The 19,500-nt window shown below is 39.8% G+C and overlaps 1 protein-coding gene across 5 annotated transcripts in view; it reads left to right on the top strand.

Moving 5' to 3' along the window:
• LOC149845609 (putative triglyceride lipase) overlaps positions 1-19,500 on the top strand; it is a 269,765-nt gene that overhangs the window by 149,272 nt on the left and 100,993 nt on the right. For 3 of the 5 annotated variants that reach the window (XM_089995863.1, XM_089995861.1, XM_089995860.1), the window contains exon 15: positions 1,752-1,877. The exons of the other annotated variants lie outside the window; for them this stretch is intronic. In XM_089995863.1, the coding sequence (XP_089851989.1) occupies positions 1,752-1,877 (126 nt within the window). The remainder of the gene's footprint in view (positions 1-1,751; positions 1,878-19,500) is intronic. 5 annotated transcript variants of the gene reach the window in all.

Below are 19,500 nucleotides of genomic sequence, written 5' to 3'. Positions count from 1 at the left end.
GATGCTTGGTTTTGAAATTTGAGATTAATTGTGCATTAGATGTACGACAACTATCATTGTATATATTTATTACTCGCTGTCATTCTCCTAACGCTTCAGTTAGTTATAGTATGATAATATTGTTTCATTATTAGGAGAATCATGGAAATCAAATTTATAAACAATACATACTCCATGCTGGCATGAAGGCTTCTTTACATTTTCATACCCCTGTATACTGAATCCCGATCCCACCATATGATAGTATGAGTTGAATTCTCTTCAGATGCATGATGTATGTTTCAACATCATAGCATGTGAGAAAAATGGTAAGATTGATGAAATTAAATGTATGTATGTATATATATAGATATAGATATAAATATAGATATAAATATAGATATAGATATAGATATAAATATAGATATAGATATATAGATAGATACATATAGTCACTAGCAAGGTTGTAAGTAGCGTATCTTTACCTGTAATTGACAGGCCCAAAGTTAGATATATATTGTAAAAAATCATAAGTTTTAATATTTTTTTCAAAAATTCCAAAAAAAAAATAATCAGAAAAATAGCAAATTTTTTAAAAAAATCATAACACATGAAACAATGATGAATTACACAAAATATAACCATAAAATCACATATGAAGCACATATTCTCAACTTTTTTAGGACATTTTTACCCTTCCGCAAATACAGTACGACCTTCACAACTCTTGTGAATGTCCCCAAAATGTGTGATCCTCCATAAAACTGGCACATGAAGGAGGACATTCACACATATAGTACGACCTCCGTAACTATGAGTTGTGAATGTTGTACTGTATTTGCGAATGTCCTCCTGACTATGCCATTTTTTTCTCGAGGATATTCGCAAATGTGAAAGTATTTAGTTAAAGGAGGTTTGCACATTTTGGGGACCTTCGCAACTCATGGTTGCAAAAATGCGCAAATAAACGTGCACAAGTGCTTTAATTAAATATGCACCAGACACGTATTGTAACGACCCCAACTCATACCCCACATATCATATGCTACAAACGATACAGATACGGTACACACTCGTATCATGATACGAGTGTGTATTGTATCGAGTTAGGCCATAGTTACGATACGTATCGTACGATGCAGTACGATACTTACAACATTGGTCACTAGAATATGTTTACTGGAGATTTTTGTGTTTTTCTTGTTTCTTTCCTTAAATCTCACTGTATGGATGCAATCTACATGCTCGGTTTTATGGGGACAGATCTCGGGTTGGTTAATTATGACACATAAGCACGATTTTTTAACTGAATTTGTCATGTATGAATCAGTTCTATGTTAAAGTTTGAGCAACCAATCCTATCTTTACAACATTGCATTGGATTGAATGTGCACAAGACCTGACCATACCTGAATTGACCTGTCTCATGGTTGCTTATCAGGATTAACCAATTTTACAACTGTTGATGAAGCTCTCTTGCTACAGTTGCTGCTTGACAGTGACCTCTCATTACTGTCCTGCCCTCTTCTTTGCCCTTTAAAAGAAAACAAAAAAAAGGCCTATTTCTTTGACATTAACCAGTGTTTTGAGTTAATTTGATTTCTGTGTAAATTGCTGCATGTAACCCATTGCCCATTGATTATGTGGTAGATTTGTATGCCTTCAGAAATGGTAATTGAATATCATTTTTGTTCTTTGCAAATTGCATGTATTATTTTTCCTTTGCATTGGTACAAATATCTATGGGTCCCTGTTATTGTTGAAATTTGCAGATTGTGAAGGACAGTTGGAGAATTGTTAATCACAGAGACATCATTCCAACAGTACCACGTTTAATGGGCTATTCTCATGTAGCACATCCAATTTATCTCAAGGCTAGGGATCTAAGAGATGCAATGGTGAGTCATCCGAAGATTATAATCCCACAACCATTTATTTTCTTTAGTCCATTGAATCAAGATGAATGTGGTGGTTGTTAAAATATATATATATATATATACATATATATATATACATATATATATATATATACATATATATATACATATATATATATATATATATATATATATATATATATATATATATATATATAATACCATCATACCCGACTAAGGGTATTTCTGTAATTCTGCCCAACAGGGGCATTTTAGTCTTTTTTATGCTTTTCTTCTTTTTCTTTTTCCCTTTATTATTTTTATTTCTCTGTTTTTATTTATTTTATACATGCATTAAATGCATGTTGCATTGCGCAAAACCCTCCCCTGCCCTTTCTCTCTCCTTGTTCACCCGACACCCCCGTCGGCGACAGTCCCCATCGCTCGCTCCCCTCTCTCTGTGTCTGCTGCTCCCTCAGCTCGTCGGAGCCACACACCGGCGACACTCCCGAACCCTCTCTGCCTTTCCTCCTCTCTCTCTTCGGTTGTGCCTCCCCTCTTGCCGCCCCCGCTCTGGGGCTTCGTCGGCGCCTTCCCAGCCGGCACCCTCCATTCCCGACCTCGTTGGCCACCTCCTCTCCTTCCTTCGTCTCTTTCTGCCCATCGAAGGAAGTCCCGACGCCGTCACCTGTGCCATCCCCGGACTCCCCCTGAGTTGGGTCCCTCTCAGGTAACCCCCTCCCCCGATCTTCTTCTTCTTCCTTCTTTTTATCCTTCTTCCTTGTCTCATCTTCTTTTCGTCGGGCAGGGGGCGGAGCCCCCTGTCGCTGTTTCTTTTGTCAAGCAGGGGGCTCTGCCCCCTACCTTTGTCTTTTTGCGTTGGGCAAGGGGCGGAGCCCTTGCCGCGATTTGTTTTTGTCAGGTAGGGTACAGAGCCCCATGTCGTCGTTTTTCTTTGGTCGATTGCCTTTGTCTGTCTTATTCGTCAGACAGGGGGTGGAGCCCCCTGCCTTTGTTCTTCTCCGACCGGCAGGGGGATCCGCCCCCCTGCCTCTACTTCTTTTCGTTCGGCAGGGGGGCGGAGCCCCCTACCTTTGTTCTTCTTCGATCGACAGGGGGCTTCACCCCCTGCCTCTGCTTCTTTTCATCCGGCAGGGGGGCGGAGCCCCCTGCCTGTGTTTTTCTCCGGCCGGCAGCCTGCCTCTGCTTCTTTTTGTCAGGCAAGGGGGCAGATCCCCTTGCCTTTGTTTTTTTCTGGCCGACAGGGGGCTCTGCCCCCCTGCCTCTGTTCCTTTTCCGGCAGGCAAGGGGATCGAGCCCCCTTGTCCCTGCCACCTGGGTCTTGGTAGTCAGGGAGCTGGGTTGCCTTTCCTTTTCGTTTCGTCTGGCAGAGGTTGTGCCCCTACCTCAAATGTTTCTGCCGACCGGGAGCCGGTTTCCCTGCCCTTGCCCCTCCCTGCCTTTGCAGTTTTGGCAGTGGAGCCTGCATGCCTCCTTTTGCTTTTTATAATAAGATTGTTCTAACACCTATAGGCTTGCAGGTTGCACGACGGAGTCTTCTCATGCCCCGTGGACCAAGCACGTACATACTTAGGCTCACAAGCGTACGCATAACCCTAACCCCTCATGGTAGGGGAAAGTTGCGTAAAAAGGATTATGAACGGACAAAAGCTAAAAATAAGAAAAGATAATAAAATTGGAAAGCAAAGGACAATTATATATTTGTATGTGTAAAAATATATATGTACGTCTTTTAACTCAAGGATGCGGTTTCGCGATCCTTTTCCTTTTTACTTTCCTCCTGTATTTTTTTTTTTCCTGTTTCCGCTGTGATTTATGTGCCCAAGCTTTTATTTTCAGTCATTTACTTTCTTTATCTTTTCTTTTCTATTGCCACCGCGCTTTATGTTCCCAAGCTTTTATTTTTCTGTCTTTTCTTTTTTTGTCTTTACTTTCTTGCACTTTCCTTTTTTTGTTGTCACCGCGCTTTACATGCTCAGGTGTTTCCTTTCATCACTTTCTTGCTTATATTTATGTTTGTTGTCTTATTTGCTCTCGCTGTACTATTGTTAGTATCTACATGCAGTTATCTTGGTTTGAGCTATCTCGCAGGTTGTGAGGTTTTTGCCTTTTGCGTTTCTTTCAAGACAAAACCTTGCGAAGCTTGCAATCACATGTACCAATGTTCGCTCTTCTCAATAAGATGTGAAATTGGGTACCGCCGCTATGATCTCGAGAAAACATGTCCTACGGGGATTTTTGACTTCTCGAGAATGCAATCATGCTCGGACTTGTTCTGTATGAGGGGTGCCTTGGAGTATCCCTTGTCTACCATCGTAGTCGCGTCTTTGGACAGTGACGTTGGGCTGCACTACGATGAGTAGCACGAGAGGTTGATGAACCTCATGGCGTGTAATGAGCACAATTGTTGAAATTCACAAAATGGTGACTATGCGCCTTCACAGGCAAGATGCTCGAGTGAGTCTAATGGACCAAAGCATGTAGAACAGGACAACAGTTAAGAAACCTCAATCGTGCTCGTTCGATATGGTTCACCAAGAGAGAGGATGAATGGTACAAAAACTCTGATAGATAGGCCATTAATGGTTATTACGGGCAAAAGACTCGGCTTCTCCAGTCATCGGAGTGAGGGAAAATGGGCTACAAAAGGTAGCTTTTGGCACTTCTGCAGAAGTTCGATGCATCTTTTGAACGAGTGACCTTTGGGGAATCCTCTCTTGGTCATTGACCATCCCCTTAGGAGCGGATTCAGTCAGTCATTCGGGGTATCATAAAACACAACATAATAGACCCTCAGATTGATCTTGGTTATTTCTGCGTTTCGTGGCTTGTGCGTACTCACATGGCCAGCAACTAAGTGCATGTTTATAGGTTATCCAAAAAATCAAAAGGGGTATCAATGTTATGATCCTATTTCCCGGCGAGAGTATGTCAGTGCAGATGTATCTTTCTTGGAGTCCATTCCATATTATTTTAGTACTGGTGCTCAGATGCAAGTTGATCAAGATGACTCCTTTTCCCTTCATATCCCTCCTTTTCCCTTGGAATCTGTGCCCCAATTACCGAATCCAACTCTACCTTCCTCACAGTTTCATAATCCTCCTTTGGTATATGTGCGTAGAGCTCCATCTCCTCTCGTGCCTTCATCTTCTTCTCCTGAGGTAAGTGCTCCTGATAAAAGTGTTCTACATGTTGATGATAACAGGCCAATCACTCTATGGAAGGGGACACGACAATGTACCTTATATCCTATATCTCACTTTGTGTCTGATGCTAGACTTGGCAGTCAGATGAAAGCTTTTATTTCAGCCTTATCTACTGAAACTATTCTTCTGAGCTATCAACAGGCAGAGCTCGATAGCAGGTGGAAGTAGGCAATGCAAGATGAAATGGATGCCTTATTGTCTCAACAGACATGGGACCTAGTTGATCCACCATTGGATGCGGACATTGTTGGATGCAAATGGGTATATACCATTAAGTACAAATCAGATTGTTCAATTGAAAGATACAAGGCCAAATTAGTTATAAAAGGGTATACTCAGACATATGGTGTTGATTTCTTTGAAATTTTTTCTCCTGTCGCACGGATGGGCACCATTTGCCTTGTTCTCTCCGTAGCAGTTCATCATGGATGGAGTCTGTGTCAACTTGATGTGAAAAATGCATTTTTGTATAGGGATGAAACGCCCCGAAATTTTAACCCAAATTTTAGAGGATTTTTTTTTTATAACAGCGGAAACAAGAAATAAAATAAGGTTAAACATTTCGAGACATTACGGCGGAGAGAAAACCCAACACATTTATTTCATTTCAATATCAATGAAAATCATCAGAGTTAAAATCATAAAAGGAACCCAAGCGATCCCTGGAACAATAAATCCAAAAATCTCGATCCGATGCCTCATCCCGCAGCCGCTCATAAACCCTATTCTTTACCTGAAAAATAGTAAATTGATTGGAATTAGACTACCACGTCTAAGTAGGAAAACTGTAACTCTTAATGCAGGTATATCATGAGTCCAGTATAAGATGTGGGTGTCATAGGTGATTTTTAACATATACATAAGCAAGTAAGCAACAACAAAAATCAACAGTCATATACAGGAGCAGGTAAACAATTATGCAATAACAATAACTGAGCAGGTAAACAATTATGTAATAACAATAACTGAGCAGGTAAACAATTATGCAATAACAATAACTGAGCAGGTAAGGCATAGTATGCAACATTAATAAGCAAGTGAGGTAGGCGACGCAACAGCAATAACAATAACATGCATAACTTTCATGTAATAGTTCAATCACCTCGTATTTACCCATTTCAGGATTTCAGATCATTACAATTTCACAATATAAAGCATACTGATAAATATGCAAATGTCTTTTAATGACTCCATCACAGTGATACGTAACTGTTCTAGTTGATGTTTATCTTTTCTTATCCCACAGGTACACGTGGGCCAAGGCAACCATCTCAGAAGAAAATGTTCGGGGGTATATTATTCAAGGGTATTTTATTAACCCGAACATTTTAACTAAGACTGAAATCCCAAGGGAGCGGCCAGTGACCGAGAGAAACTCCCAAAGGCCAAAACCAAAACACAGGATGCATCCCTAACTTCTGCAGAAGAACAAAGAGCTACCACCTAGGACATATTGGTAGTCTGGGTCCCCCAACTCCGAGGACTGGGGACCAACGAGTCACTTTAGCTCGAAACAGTTAAACACGTCCTCGGAGTTTTGTACCACCTACCCTCTCCAAGGTAAGCCCGAATCTGAGTGGGTTAATCTTTTCATTTAATTATTTTCCCGAAGTATAGGGCATTTCCCCAACTTCCTTCTACTATCATAGCAGTAGAATTCCCAACCTTAGTCATTTTACCAAGGCGTGTAAAACCGTCCCAATCCTTTATCATATTGATTGCATAACCCACTCAAAGTGCTCCGGTGCCTTTAAACCAGTCAAGCACGAATGCCCTGGTGCCTTTAAACCGGTCGGACAACAATATTATATTTTCATTTTCATGTGGATCCACATCATAACTTCGATGGTCTATGCATGACTCTCAACACACTGGCTTGACATTCATATGTCCACAACAAACCGACCCATAGGTTCGGTTATCAGATCCTCATTAATCATCATTATTATTATTTATTTATTCTTCAATAGCAAATTGCCACAACGTACCATTAGGTTTTGACTTGTGACATCCCAACACAGGATGGCATGTATTAAAAACTCTGCCAACAAGCAAAGACACTGTAGGTGTCCTTTATTGAGCATGCAGTATAGTCCTAGGGGTTTGGTAATACAACTATATACATTTCTCCCAGCATACTCTTATGTGAACATTCCACAAGATATACAGCTTAGTTGGCATTTGATACTTTTAGCAATTATGTAGTGTTAGGCAATAGTAATTCAGAAAAATATACAGTTTAACATGCATATGAACATTGGAGAATAAGCATCTTACCAGCCACTTGCACCTTCTAGATGATATACATGTAATGGGCATTGGAACTTTTTAAGAAATATGCAATTTAACATCATAAATTGTGTAACTTAATATGCAACTAAATATCAACTGAATATACAAGTTACTATGCAGTTGAACCCCAAATTTGCATGCAGCTTAATATCCTGAACAGAAAATCACAAATCCCCATATGGTAACAAAAAGTTGATTCCACCTAATAAACAACTATATCAATCACTCCCATGGTTGTTCAAATAAGATCCAGACTTTCATTATATTGCAGTTGACAACTACAGAATGTATTTGCAAAACCTTTAAAAACATAATTTCTACCATTTCAATGTCCTTTAAGTCCAAACAATGGTTGACCTCTGCTATATACCTAACAGGTAAGCCATTGGGTGGTTTGTTCATCCTCCAGACTTGAAACTCTGTCTTCTTGGGACTTAAGGATACAGTTGTACAATCGATAGAACAAAGCTTATTCAAGTAAGGTTGTAGAACGATTTTCTTTATCAAAACACCACCTGGTCTTCTTTACACATCTAACGATACCGACAAGCATCTGCCAGTAGTGACGGTATTGTATTCATTTGTGTGACTTATTTATCATGCGTTAAAGAGTAATGTATTCAAAAACACTATTTGTATAACACACGCAGTACAGTTAACTGCTTCTGTTTAGATATCAGTTAAAATGAAATGTCAAGCTTTATATTACTGTAATTCAATTTAACAGCTACATAGATAAAATATGGACCACATTGCCATCTAATTTCAGAAAAATTAAATGAAACGGATTCATCCAAACCTGTTGCAGTTTTTTTCTAAACCTAGATTGTGTTATGAAACAATACATACAGTCGTGAAGTATTACCCATACTTCAGCAAAACGATGAACAACTTATTCTAGATGGATTTCCCTAAACAGTACATGCAATTTTCGCACTACTTACTATTTATCCAATGCAGATGTGAATCGTAATCCTAATTGTAACATGGTTTGAAACAAGAGACTTTAACATGTATTCAGATAATACCTAATTACCAAACAAAAACCTTCTAACAACCAAATATTCTAATTTGTAGCAAGAATAGACCCTCTTTTGCCTAGCTCAAGGAGACTCTTAGAGGCAACCCCCCCCCCCCCCTTTTTCTTGACAACCCCCAATGCCACTAAAATCAATCCATGACCTAGCAAGAAAAATCACAGAATCCCTACCTGTTTCGGTGTTTCTCCTGGGAGATGTCATGGATGGAGGTGCTGCCGACCACCCCTTTCCTCCAACAGCCCTGATTTCTGAAATGCAACCGGCCACGTCCGATCCTCAGCCGTGCCGAGGAATTGATAGGGAGGGAGAGGGACGGGAGAGACAAGGAACAAGAGAGAGCATGGGAGGAAGGGGAAGACAGAGGGCATGAGAGGAAGAGAGGTGTGGGAGGGGAGTAAATAGGGCAGGTGGCCCCGAAACGGAAGGAGGTAGTTACCTCCTCCCCGGCGGCTGCGCACAACCCTTCCCCTTTCACACCATCGCCCTGCGTTAGGGTTCACTCAGAACCCTACGCAGCATATCGGGAGTCTAGTATCGGGTAAAACAAATGTAAACCCTTAACTTGCGTACGCGGGGCGCGGCTCGGTCTGGATCCGAGACCTGAGATCCAACCGAGTGTTGGATCCGCGTCCCTCATGCGATGTGGATCTATAAGTGGGATCCATATGGATCCAACCGTAAATTGATTAAAATTATTTATATATATTATTTATCTATTTATTTCTAATATGTGTATATGATATTATATATATGGACCCTAATTGATATGGGTCGCGGGTTCGAATCGTGGATTCCAACAATTTATTATAGATCCAACATTAAAATTTTTAATTGGATCCATACAACATTAGAATCTCCGAGGTCCAGGATCCAAATGTTGTAATGTGGATCCACCCCTCACATATGCTATTACAGACCCCTCTAAATTGTTATAGATCTGATATAAAATTTTTCTTTATTAAGAATCTGAATTAAACTTCGTTGATCCGCTTCATTCATCCTGGATCCAATATTAAATTTGATCCCGATAATGAGGATCCATTACCAGAAATCCAATCCATTTGACCGAAATCCATTATTAAATATGCAATTTAAGGTTCGTGGTCTGATATCTAAGATTCGAATGGAATATCGGAGTTCTAAACTGGATATTTGGGATCCAACATTGAAGATCCAAATAGGTTATCCAAGATCCAATTACGAATAAATAATTAAAACATTAAAATATTCTTGAATCACCTCAATGACTTAAAAATTTAAGTTTATTTTTTTGATAAAAATTGCGGGTATTACATCCTTTCCCCCTAAAAAGAATTTCGTCCTCGAAATTTCATTGCAGGATTCTCATAGAGATCGTAGTCTGAGGGAGTTGGTATCGACAAGGATGCACATATATGTGCAAGCTCCCAACATATATCCCAACATATAAGGAGCAGGACAATGCACAATGAGTTTCTAAGAGACGTTTGGAGCTAAAAGTCGGTCTCGTCAAAAATTCATACATGATTCTTTTGATGGCGAAAACGTACTAAATAACAGGAAAGTCTTAACCTAAGACAATTAGAGTGTATGTTCACTACTTCATACTTGTTTAGTCACAACTGATAGACACGACGTGCTATTCCTTTAGCTTGTTCTGGATTATTGGGTGGAGTTTTCTTTATTTTATCATAATCACAACGTTGTTTGTTGTCCTCGCTATTTCTAACAGACTTTTTGTCCTGAATGACCTTCACTTATTCCTAATTCTCAAGGTTTTGCGTGGCCAGTTGTCACCTGTCGTAACTTCGCTCAAGATGTTATTCTCAAAATGGTACCATCTTTTCACAAAGCACCCAAACATATCCTCAAATCAAGGTCTAGAATCTCTCAAAGAGTGACTCTTCTATTCACAAAAGACGCAAACATGTCGTTATATCAAGATTTAAAATCAATATTGATCCAGTTCTGCTATAACTAAAGCCAAATCTATTGATCTCTAATAGGCTATATCAATTAATCTCAGCAGATTCTCCTAATTTGACATGACTCTTTATTAATTAAAGATTAACAAGATCCACGTTGGATCACCCGGTCTGGAGAATGCACGACCTCACAAGGAATTACCGTCCTAGATGGTATACCCGGTCTTGGACAATACACTTCCTCACAGGAATTTACCGCTCTAGACGGATTACCTGATCTTGGTCAAACATACCCTCACAGTTAATCCTTAATGGAAAAGGTCCTCAATAGGTGCCAAAATAGTGATACTACAAATTACCGCTCTCAAGGTCGGTAATCACCAATGTGGGCACAAGCATATATATCATCAATATGCACCATTACTTCATTTGGCACATAAATCATAAAATTACACCTTTCACCATTATGGTTCCATGAATCATAGTTCACTATTGAACTTAAGCATATATTGCATGCTGTGGCATTTCAATCATATCATGCAAAAGCCTATTATCCTATGTATCATATCATTGCCACCAGGAACATTGCATTTTTCAAATCTAACCTCGAAGCATGCGTACCCAAAGCATGGGTTCTATACAATGAGATCATGTATATATCAAGAACCAACTAAACCTCAAGACACGTAACTTCTACGTAGTTCGAGTTATGCAGATAAGTTTCCAATCATATATGTATATGAGACATTCAGATCATTTCCTCATTTTATGTGCATTGATAATTCTTACATTATATCATATTCAATTATTTCGACATGAAACACACGCACATATCTACTAAGAAATTTAGTCAAATATCCATAATACACACATCAATCATGTTATACAAGTATGATAGATCCATTCAGACACTCATAATTCGGTCATCTACAATGAAACTATATAGGCGTGGTACATCCACCTAGTAGGTTGACACTAATGATTTGTTGGCGTGATAAGTCAACAACCTAAAAGCTAATCATTTGTAGGCGTTATGTATCATTCCCTAATAAGTGAAAATTAATCAATTGTAGGGGTGAATTCACCTATATGCTCATATGAGAATCACAATAAAAGAACAAGTATTATGATAAATAACAAAACAAAATAACTCATACTCACAGAGCGCTTGCAGGGTGTGGCACGACCATGATCTTTGATTTATTGTTCCCAAGCTCTGATACCATTTGAAACGCCCCGAAATTTTAACCCAAATTTTAGAGGAATTTTTTTTTATAACAACGGAAACAAGAAATAAAATAAGGTTAAACATTTCGAGACATTACGATGGAGAGAAAACCCAACACATTTATTTCATTTCAATATCAATGAAAATCATCAGAGTTAAAATCATAAAAGGAACCCAAGCGATCCCTGAAACAATAAATCCAAAAATCTCGATCCGATGCCTCATCCCGCAGCCGCTCATAAACCCTATTCTTTACCTGAAAAATAGTAAATTGATTGGAATTAGACTAGCACGTCTAAGTAGGAAAACTGTAACTCTTAATGCAGGTATATCATGAGTCTAGTATGAGATGTGGGTGTCATAGGTGATTTTTAACATATACATAAGCAAGTAAGCAACAACAGAAATCAACAGTCATATACAGGAGCAGGTAAACAATTATGCAATAACAATAACTGAGCAGGTAAACAATTATGTAATAACAACAACTGAGCAGGTAAGGCATAGTATGCAACATTAATAAGCAAGTGAGGTAGGCGACGCAACAACAATAACAATAACATGCATAACTTTCATGTAATAGTTCAATCATTTCGTATTTACCCATTTTAGGATTTCAGATCATTACAATTTCACAATATAAAGCATACTGAAAAATATGCAAATGTCTCTTTAATGACTCCATCACAGTGATACCTAACTGTTCTAGTTGATGTTTATCTTTTCTTATCCCACGGGTACACGTGGGCCAAGGCAACCATCTCAGAAGAAAATGTTCGGGGGTATATTATTCAAGGGTATTTTATTAACCCGAACATTTTAACTAAGACTGAAATCCCAAGGGAGCGGCCAGTGACCGAGAGAAACTCCCAAAGGCCAAAACCAAAACACAGGATGCATCCCTAACTTCTACAGAAGAACAAAGAGCTACCACCTAGGACATATTGGTAGTCTGGGTCCCCCAACTCCGAGGACTGGGGACCAACGAGTCACTTTAGCTCGAAACAGTTAAACACGTCCCCGGAGTTTTGTACCACCTACCCTCTCCAAGGTAAGCCCGAATCTGAGTGGGTTAATCTTTTCATTTAATTATTTTCCCGAAGTATAGGGCATTTCCCCAACTTCCTTCTACTATCATAGCAGTAGAATTCCCAACCTTAGTCATTTTACCAAGGCGTGTAAAACCGTCCTAATCCTTTATCATATTGATTGCATAACCCACTCAAAGTGCTCCGGTGCCTTTAAACCAGTCAAACACGAATGCCCCAGTGCCTTTAAACCGGTCGGACAACAATATTATATTTTCATTTTCATGTGGATCCACATCATAACTTCGATGGTCTATGCATGACCCTCAACACACTGGCTTGACATTCATATGTCCACAACAAACCGACCCATAGGTTCTGTTATTAGATCCTCATTAATCATCATTATTATTATTTATTTATTCTTCAATAGCAAATTGCCACAATGTACCATTAGGTTTTGACTTGTGACATCCCAACACAGGGTGGCATGTATTAAAAACTCTGCCAACAAGCAAAGACACTGTTGGTGTCCTTTATTGAGCATGCAGTATAGTCCTAGAGGTTTGGTAATACAACTATATACATTTCTCCCAGCATACTCTTATGTGAACATTCCACAAGATATACAGCTTAGTTGGCATTTGATACTTTCAGCAATTATGTAGTGTTAGGCAATACTTCAGAAAAATATACAGTTTAACATGCATATGGACATTGGAGAATAACCATCTTACCAGCCACTTGCACCTTCTAGATGATATACATGTAATGGGCATTGGAACTTTTTAAGAAATATGCAATTTAACATCATAAATTGTGTAACTTAATATGCAACTAAATATCTGCAGTTGAACACCAAATTTGCATGCAGCTTAATATCCTGAACAGAAAATCACAAATCCCCATATGGTAACAAAAAGTTGATTCCACCTAATAAACAACTATATCAATCACTCCCATGGTTGTTCAAATAAGATCCAGACTTTCATTATATTGCAGTTGACAACTACAGAATGTATTTGCAAAACCTTTAAAAACATAATTTCTACCATTTCAATGTCCTTTAAGTGCAAACAATGGTTGACCTCTGCTATATACCTAACAGGCAAGCCATTGGGTGGTTTGTTCATCCTCCAGACTTGAAACTCTGTCTTCTTGGGACTTAAGGATACAGTTGTACAATCGATAGAACAAAGCTTATTCAAGTAAGGTTGTAGAACGATTTTCTTTATCAAAACACCACCTGGTCTTCTTTGCACATCTAACGATACCGACAAGCATCTGCCAGTAGTGACGGTATTGTATTCATTTGTGTGACTTATTTATCATGCGTTAAAGAGTAATGTATTCAAAACCACTATTTGTATAACACACGCAGTACAGTTAACTGCTTCTGTTTAGATATAAGTTAAAATGAAATGTCAAGCTTTATATTACTGTAATTCAATTTAACAGCTACATAGATAATGTAGACGATGGCCTAGACCCTAGAAATAGAGAAGAGAGAGAGAGAAGAGAGAAAGAGAGAGAAGAGAGAGAGACGGCTGCAAAGAAAACCTCAGACCTCATAATCCGATTAGGGCCTCTCTCTATGTTAAATAGAGAGAGGCTTAAAGACCTAATTACAATACAGCCCCATTATAAAGAACTAAATTACAAAAAGCACCTTAATGAAAGATAACTCTACTTAAAACCACCTATTCTCAACACTCCCCCTCAAGCTGGAGCATAGATATCGATCATGCTCAGCTTGTCACAACATTTTGAAAAATTTGGTCTGGCAAGAGGTTTTGTGAACATATCTGCAACTTGGTCTTCCGACTTTAGATATTGGGTAGTGATATGACCCGCTTGAACCATATCCCTTACATAGTGGCAATCAACCTCAATGTGCTTTGTTCTCTCATGAAATACAGGATTGTTCGCTATATATGTTGCAGCTTTGTTATCGCACATCATGGTCATGGGAGAAGAAACCTTCACCTGGAGATCAAGAAGCACAGTACGAACCCACATCAATTCAGCAGCTGTTTGGGCCATAGCCCGATATTCTGATTCTACACTAGACCTCGAAACCACATTTTGCTTCTTACTTCTCCAAGAGATTAAGTTGTCTCCCAGGAACACACAAAATCCTGTGGTAGATTTTCTATCTACTACAGATCCTGCATAGTCAGCATCAGAATAGGCCACTATATCCAAAGGTCCACCTTTCTTGAACAATAACCCCTTTCCAGGAGAAGATTTTAGATATCTGAGAATCATAATAGCTGCATTCCAGTGTACCTCAGTAGGTTTGTCCATAAACTGACTGACTTTACTCACTGCTAAAGCAATATCTGGCCTGGTCACAGTTACATACAGTAGTTTCCCAACTAGGGAGCGATAGCTTTTGCTATCAACCAGTTTTGACCTTTCTTCAAACAACTGAACTTTATGGTCCATGGGAATATTTGCTGGTTTAGCTCCCAACATTCCTGTTTCCTTTAATAAGTCAAGAACATACTTTCGTTGAGACAAAGCCATCCCTTCACGGCTCCTGGCAACTTCTATACCCAGAAAATACCTGAGTGAACCAAGGTCTTTTGTAACAAAGTGTTTGTGAAGATGAGCCTTTGTGGCTTCAATAGCTTTCACATCATCACCTGTAAGAATGATGTCATCCACATATACCACCATAACCACTATGCCAGAGCTAGTTTTCTTTATGAATAGTGTATGATCTGCTGCTGACCTATTAAAGCCAAAACCTGACATTACTTCAAACAACTTCTGAAACCATGCACGAGGACTTTGTTTCAAGCCATAAATTGCCTTTTTCAATCTACACACCTTCTGACACTCCCCCTCAACCTCGAATCCTGGAGGTTGTTGCATGTAAACAGTTTCAGATAGGTCCCCATATAGAAATGCATTTTTCACATCTAATTGAGACAGGCTCCAACCATGCTGCACAGCTACTAAGAGAACAAGACGAATGGTACCCATTCGTGCAACAGGAGAAAAAGTTTCAAAGAAATCAATACCATATGTCTGAGTATACCCTTTGGCTACTAATCTGGCCTTGTACCGTTCAATGGAACCATCAGATTTGTACTTTATCGTATATACCCATTTGCATCCAACAATGTCAGCATCTGCAGGGGAATCAACTAGGTCCCAAGTATGCTGAGATATTAAGGCATCCATTTCTTCTTGCATAGCCCTCTTCCAGTGAGTATGAATCTCGGCCTGCTGATAGTTCCGAGGAATAACTTCAGCAGATAAAGTTGAAATAAAGGATTTCATCTGATTTCCAATTCTGGCTTCAGAGACAAATTGAGACATGGGATATAAAGTACATTGTCGTGTCCCCTTTCGTAGAGCAATCGGCCTGTTATCATCATCATGAAGATCATTATTGTCAGTAGAACTTACCTCAGGGGAAGAAGATGGAGGCACTTGAGGAGGTGGATCTCTACGCACATATACCAATGGAGGATTATGAAATCTGGAAGAGGATGAAGTGTGGTTCGGGAATGAGGGCACGGATTCCAAGGGAAAAGGGGGTATAGGTAATGGGCAAGACTCAGCTGGATCAACCTGCAGCGGGGAATCATGATTAGAGTAATATGGAGTGGATTCCAAGAAAGACACATCCGCACTGACATACTCTCGGCGAGAAGTAGGATCATAACATCGATATCCCTTTTGATTTTTGGGATAACCTATAAATATGCACTTTGTAGCTTGAGCAGCTAATTTATCACGGTCAGGGCCAAGTTTGTGTACAAAGCAAACACATCCAAACACTTTGGGCGAGAGGGAGAAAAGAGGGGTATTTGGTTTTAGGATATGAATTGGAATTTGATCACCCACTGAAGAGGAAGGCATGCGGTTGATCAGATAGCAAGCAGTTGTAATTGCATCTCCCCAGTATAACGCAGGAACATTTGATTGGATCATAACGGTCCTGGCAATATCAAGTAGGTGACGATGTTTTCGCTCAGCCACCCCATTTTGTTGAGATGAATAGGCACAGGAAGTTTGGGGTTGGATGCCACTATCATGGTAAAATTGTAACAGACTTTTTGATTTAAACTCGAGAGCATTATCAGTGCGAACAATCTTGACACTCGATTCAAACTGAGTCTTTATTTCAAGAATTAAAGATTTGATAATATTTGGAACATCAGATCGTTCCTTTATTAAAAACACCCATGATAACTTAGAGAAATCATCAACAATAACTAGATAGTATCGACACTGAGTCCTAGTAGGAATCTTACTAGGACCCCATACATCTGCATGAAGAAGTTCAAAGACTTTATTACTAGACTGACTCTGACTCGAAGGGAACGAACTTCGATGATGCTTGCCCAGCTGACATGCTTCACACTGAAATGATGTGGTGGAGGGAATCTGAGGAAAGACCGAACGAAGCTTTGACAATGAAGGATGACCAAGACGACGATGCCACTGAACAGGACTAAATGAATGGTCCACTGCTGCATGCACAGTACCCATTGGATGATGTAAGTAGTAGATTCCATTTTCTTCATAGCCTCCACCAATCTTCTTCCCCGTCAGCAAATCCTGAAAATGACAACCCATTGGATCAAATATTACTCTACGGTTTTGTTCTTTTACAAGACAACTCACAGAAAGTAAACTCTGAGGAAAATTTGGGGCATGAAGAGCATTTTTCAACTGTAATGAGGAGGATATAGAAATATTTCCCTGACCAACAACCGGGGAGGTACTCCCATCGGCTAATGAGACTCCAAGCTGAGCCTTAATATCCTTCAGATCTGAAAAAACAAGTGAATTTCCACACAAATGCCTGGATGCACCAGAATCAATAATCCACTTACTGTCAGTCGGATGAAGAAGATTTCCGGTTGAATAGGCAACACCAGCAACAGGAGAGGTAGAGCTCAAAGGACGAAGAGCTATTAGCTCATCATATTCAGCACGACTGAGGGTTATACTACTGTCACTTGCAGAAATATTGTCTTGTGCCTTTGTTGCCTCGAGAGAAGTAGTATTAGCTCTTGGAGCATATGACTTTGATGAAGATGAGGTTGGTCGGCCATGCTTATCCCTGCAACGATCTTCTAAATGTCCAGATTTTCCACAGAATGTACATTGAAGCTTTCCTCTACCTCCCACACCTCGGCCGCAACCTCGTCCTCTGATGTTCTGAAGATTTCCACGTCCATAACCAGATGAGACAACTAAGGCAGAAGATTGAGTCACAGGCTGAGAATGTGGAAGAGATATAACAAGTCTGCTTAGTCGGTTATATGCCTCAGCAAGAGTAGGCACATCCGACCCAGTCAACATTTGGACTTTTGCAACAGAAAATTCTGAAGATAAACCTGTAAGAAACCTAGCAACCATAGTTTGTTCTTGATGATCCTTTTGTTTCGAACAACAGAGAGGTCTGTGAGCATTAAGTCTTTCAAAAGCAGCTTTTACGGAGGCATAGTACTGGGCCAAGGTTTGATCTCCCTGCTGTAAATTGTATATTTCCTGTTCGACTTGTAGGATACGACTCACATTAGTTTCTTGTGAGTATGTATCTCGAAGATTGTCCCACATCTGTTTGGCGGTATTATAATAAATTAAACCATCTGCAATATGGGGTTCGACACTATTCATAATCCATGACATGACTATGTCATTATCTTCATCCCAAGTAACATATTTTCCCACCTTTTCAGTGGGTCCATCTTCTAACAAGATATGTTTTCTACGATGTCCAGATACCGACATCATAAATGTTCTGGACCACCTGGCATAGTTGGTTTCATTTAACCTCACAGACGAGCCGTACGAAAAGGGATTGGCAAATGCCTTATATTCTCCCATATGTTCCAATTTTGAATCACCTTTCGAAGTTTCAGCCATACTGCAGGTAAAAAAAAACTGGACAGTCTCCACACTATCCAAAAAAAAAACCCGCGTGTTACACCCACACGCCAACTGATATTCCAACCAGCAGTTGTTCACTTACGAACAACAATAAAAAAAAAAAACCCACTACAGTAGTGAGCAGCAGCCCACAAGCAGACAGATAATTCAGCACTTCAGTGATTCACAGCTAACACGACTTCTGCATATGCAGAAAAAAAATTCATAACAGGGGCAGCTCCCCAGACATATACAGTTTGACAATACGTCATTAATTTTTCTCGAGCAACACCACTAAGAGTTGGATTGCTGGAGAGAAAAAAAATAAGCAGGAAGTACCAGCACCAATCAAACTCTACACAGCCACGATATCACCAATCAAACTCCACACAGCCACGATATCAAGATACACAAAACATTTTCAGTGCAAAGAGTACCAGCACCAATCAAACTCCACACAACCACGATATCAAGATACACAAAACAGGCCCCCAACCATATGTAAAATCACCAACAGTAATCAGACTCCCAACAGCAACTATAGCAATATCTCACATGTTCAGTGTATACTATACCAACAACAATCAACACCCAACAGGTAGCCACGAAACCGAGACAGTAGGCAGTCATGAAATGATAAAACAAGAAGCTGCGAACTCACAGCAAGCATCCACGACAAGAAGCTGCGAACTCACAGCAAGCATCCACGACCAACTGCGTGATCAGATCTGTCAACAGATCCAGAAAAAAAAAATTTCATCGCTGACCTGATTAGGTATTTTTCCTTTTACTCATTAGATCTGTTGACAGATCTGGTGGCCTCCACAATCTGATGGCCTCCACGATCGATCGAGCCTTGATCAGACCCGATCACGCTCCCACGATCACGCTCCCACGATCACGCTCGATCACGCTCCCACGGTCGGTACAACTCTGATACCATGTAGACGATGGCCTAGACCCTAGAAATAGAGAAGAGAGAGAGAGAAGAGAGAGAAGAGAGAGAGACGGCTGCAAAGAAAACCTC

The sequence above is a fragment of the Nuphar pumila genome, chromosome 2 (assembly GCF_984573655.1).
Source record: "Nuphar pumila chromosome 2, dmNupPumi1.hap1.1, whole genome shotgun sequence".
Classification (NCBI taxonomy): Eukaryota; Viridiplantae; Streptophyta; class Magnoliopsida; order Nymphaeales; family Nymphaeaceae; genus Nuphar; species Nuphar pumila.
Note: the sequence above shows the minus strand (reverse complement) of the source record. Positions and strands in the feature narration are given on the sequence as shown.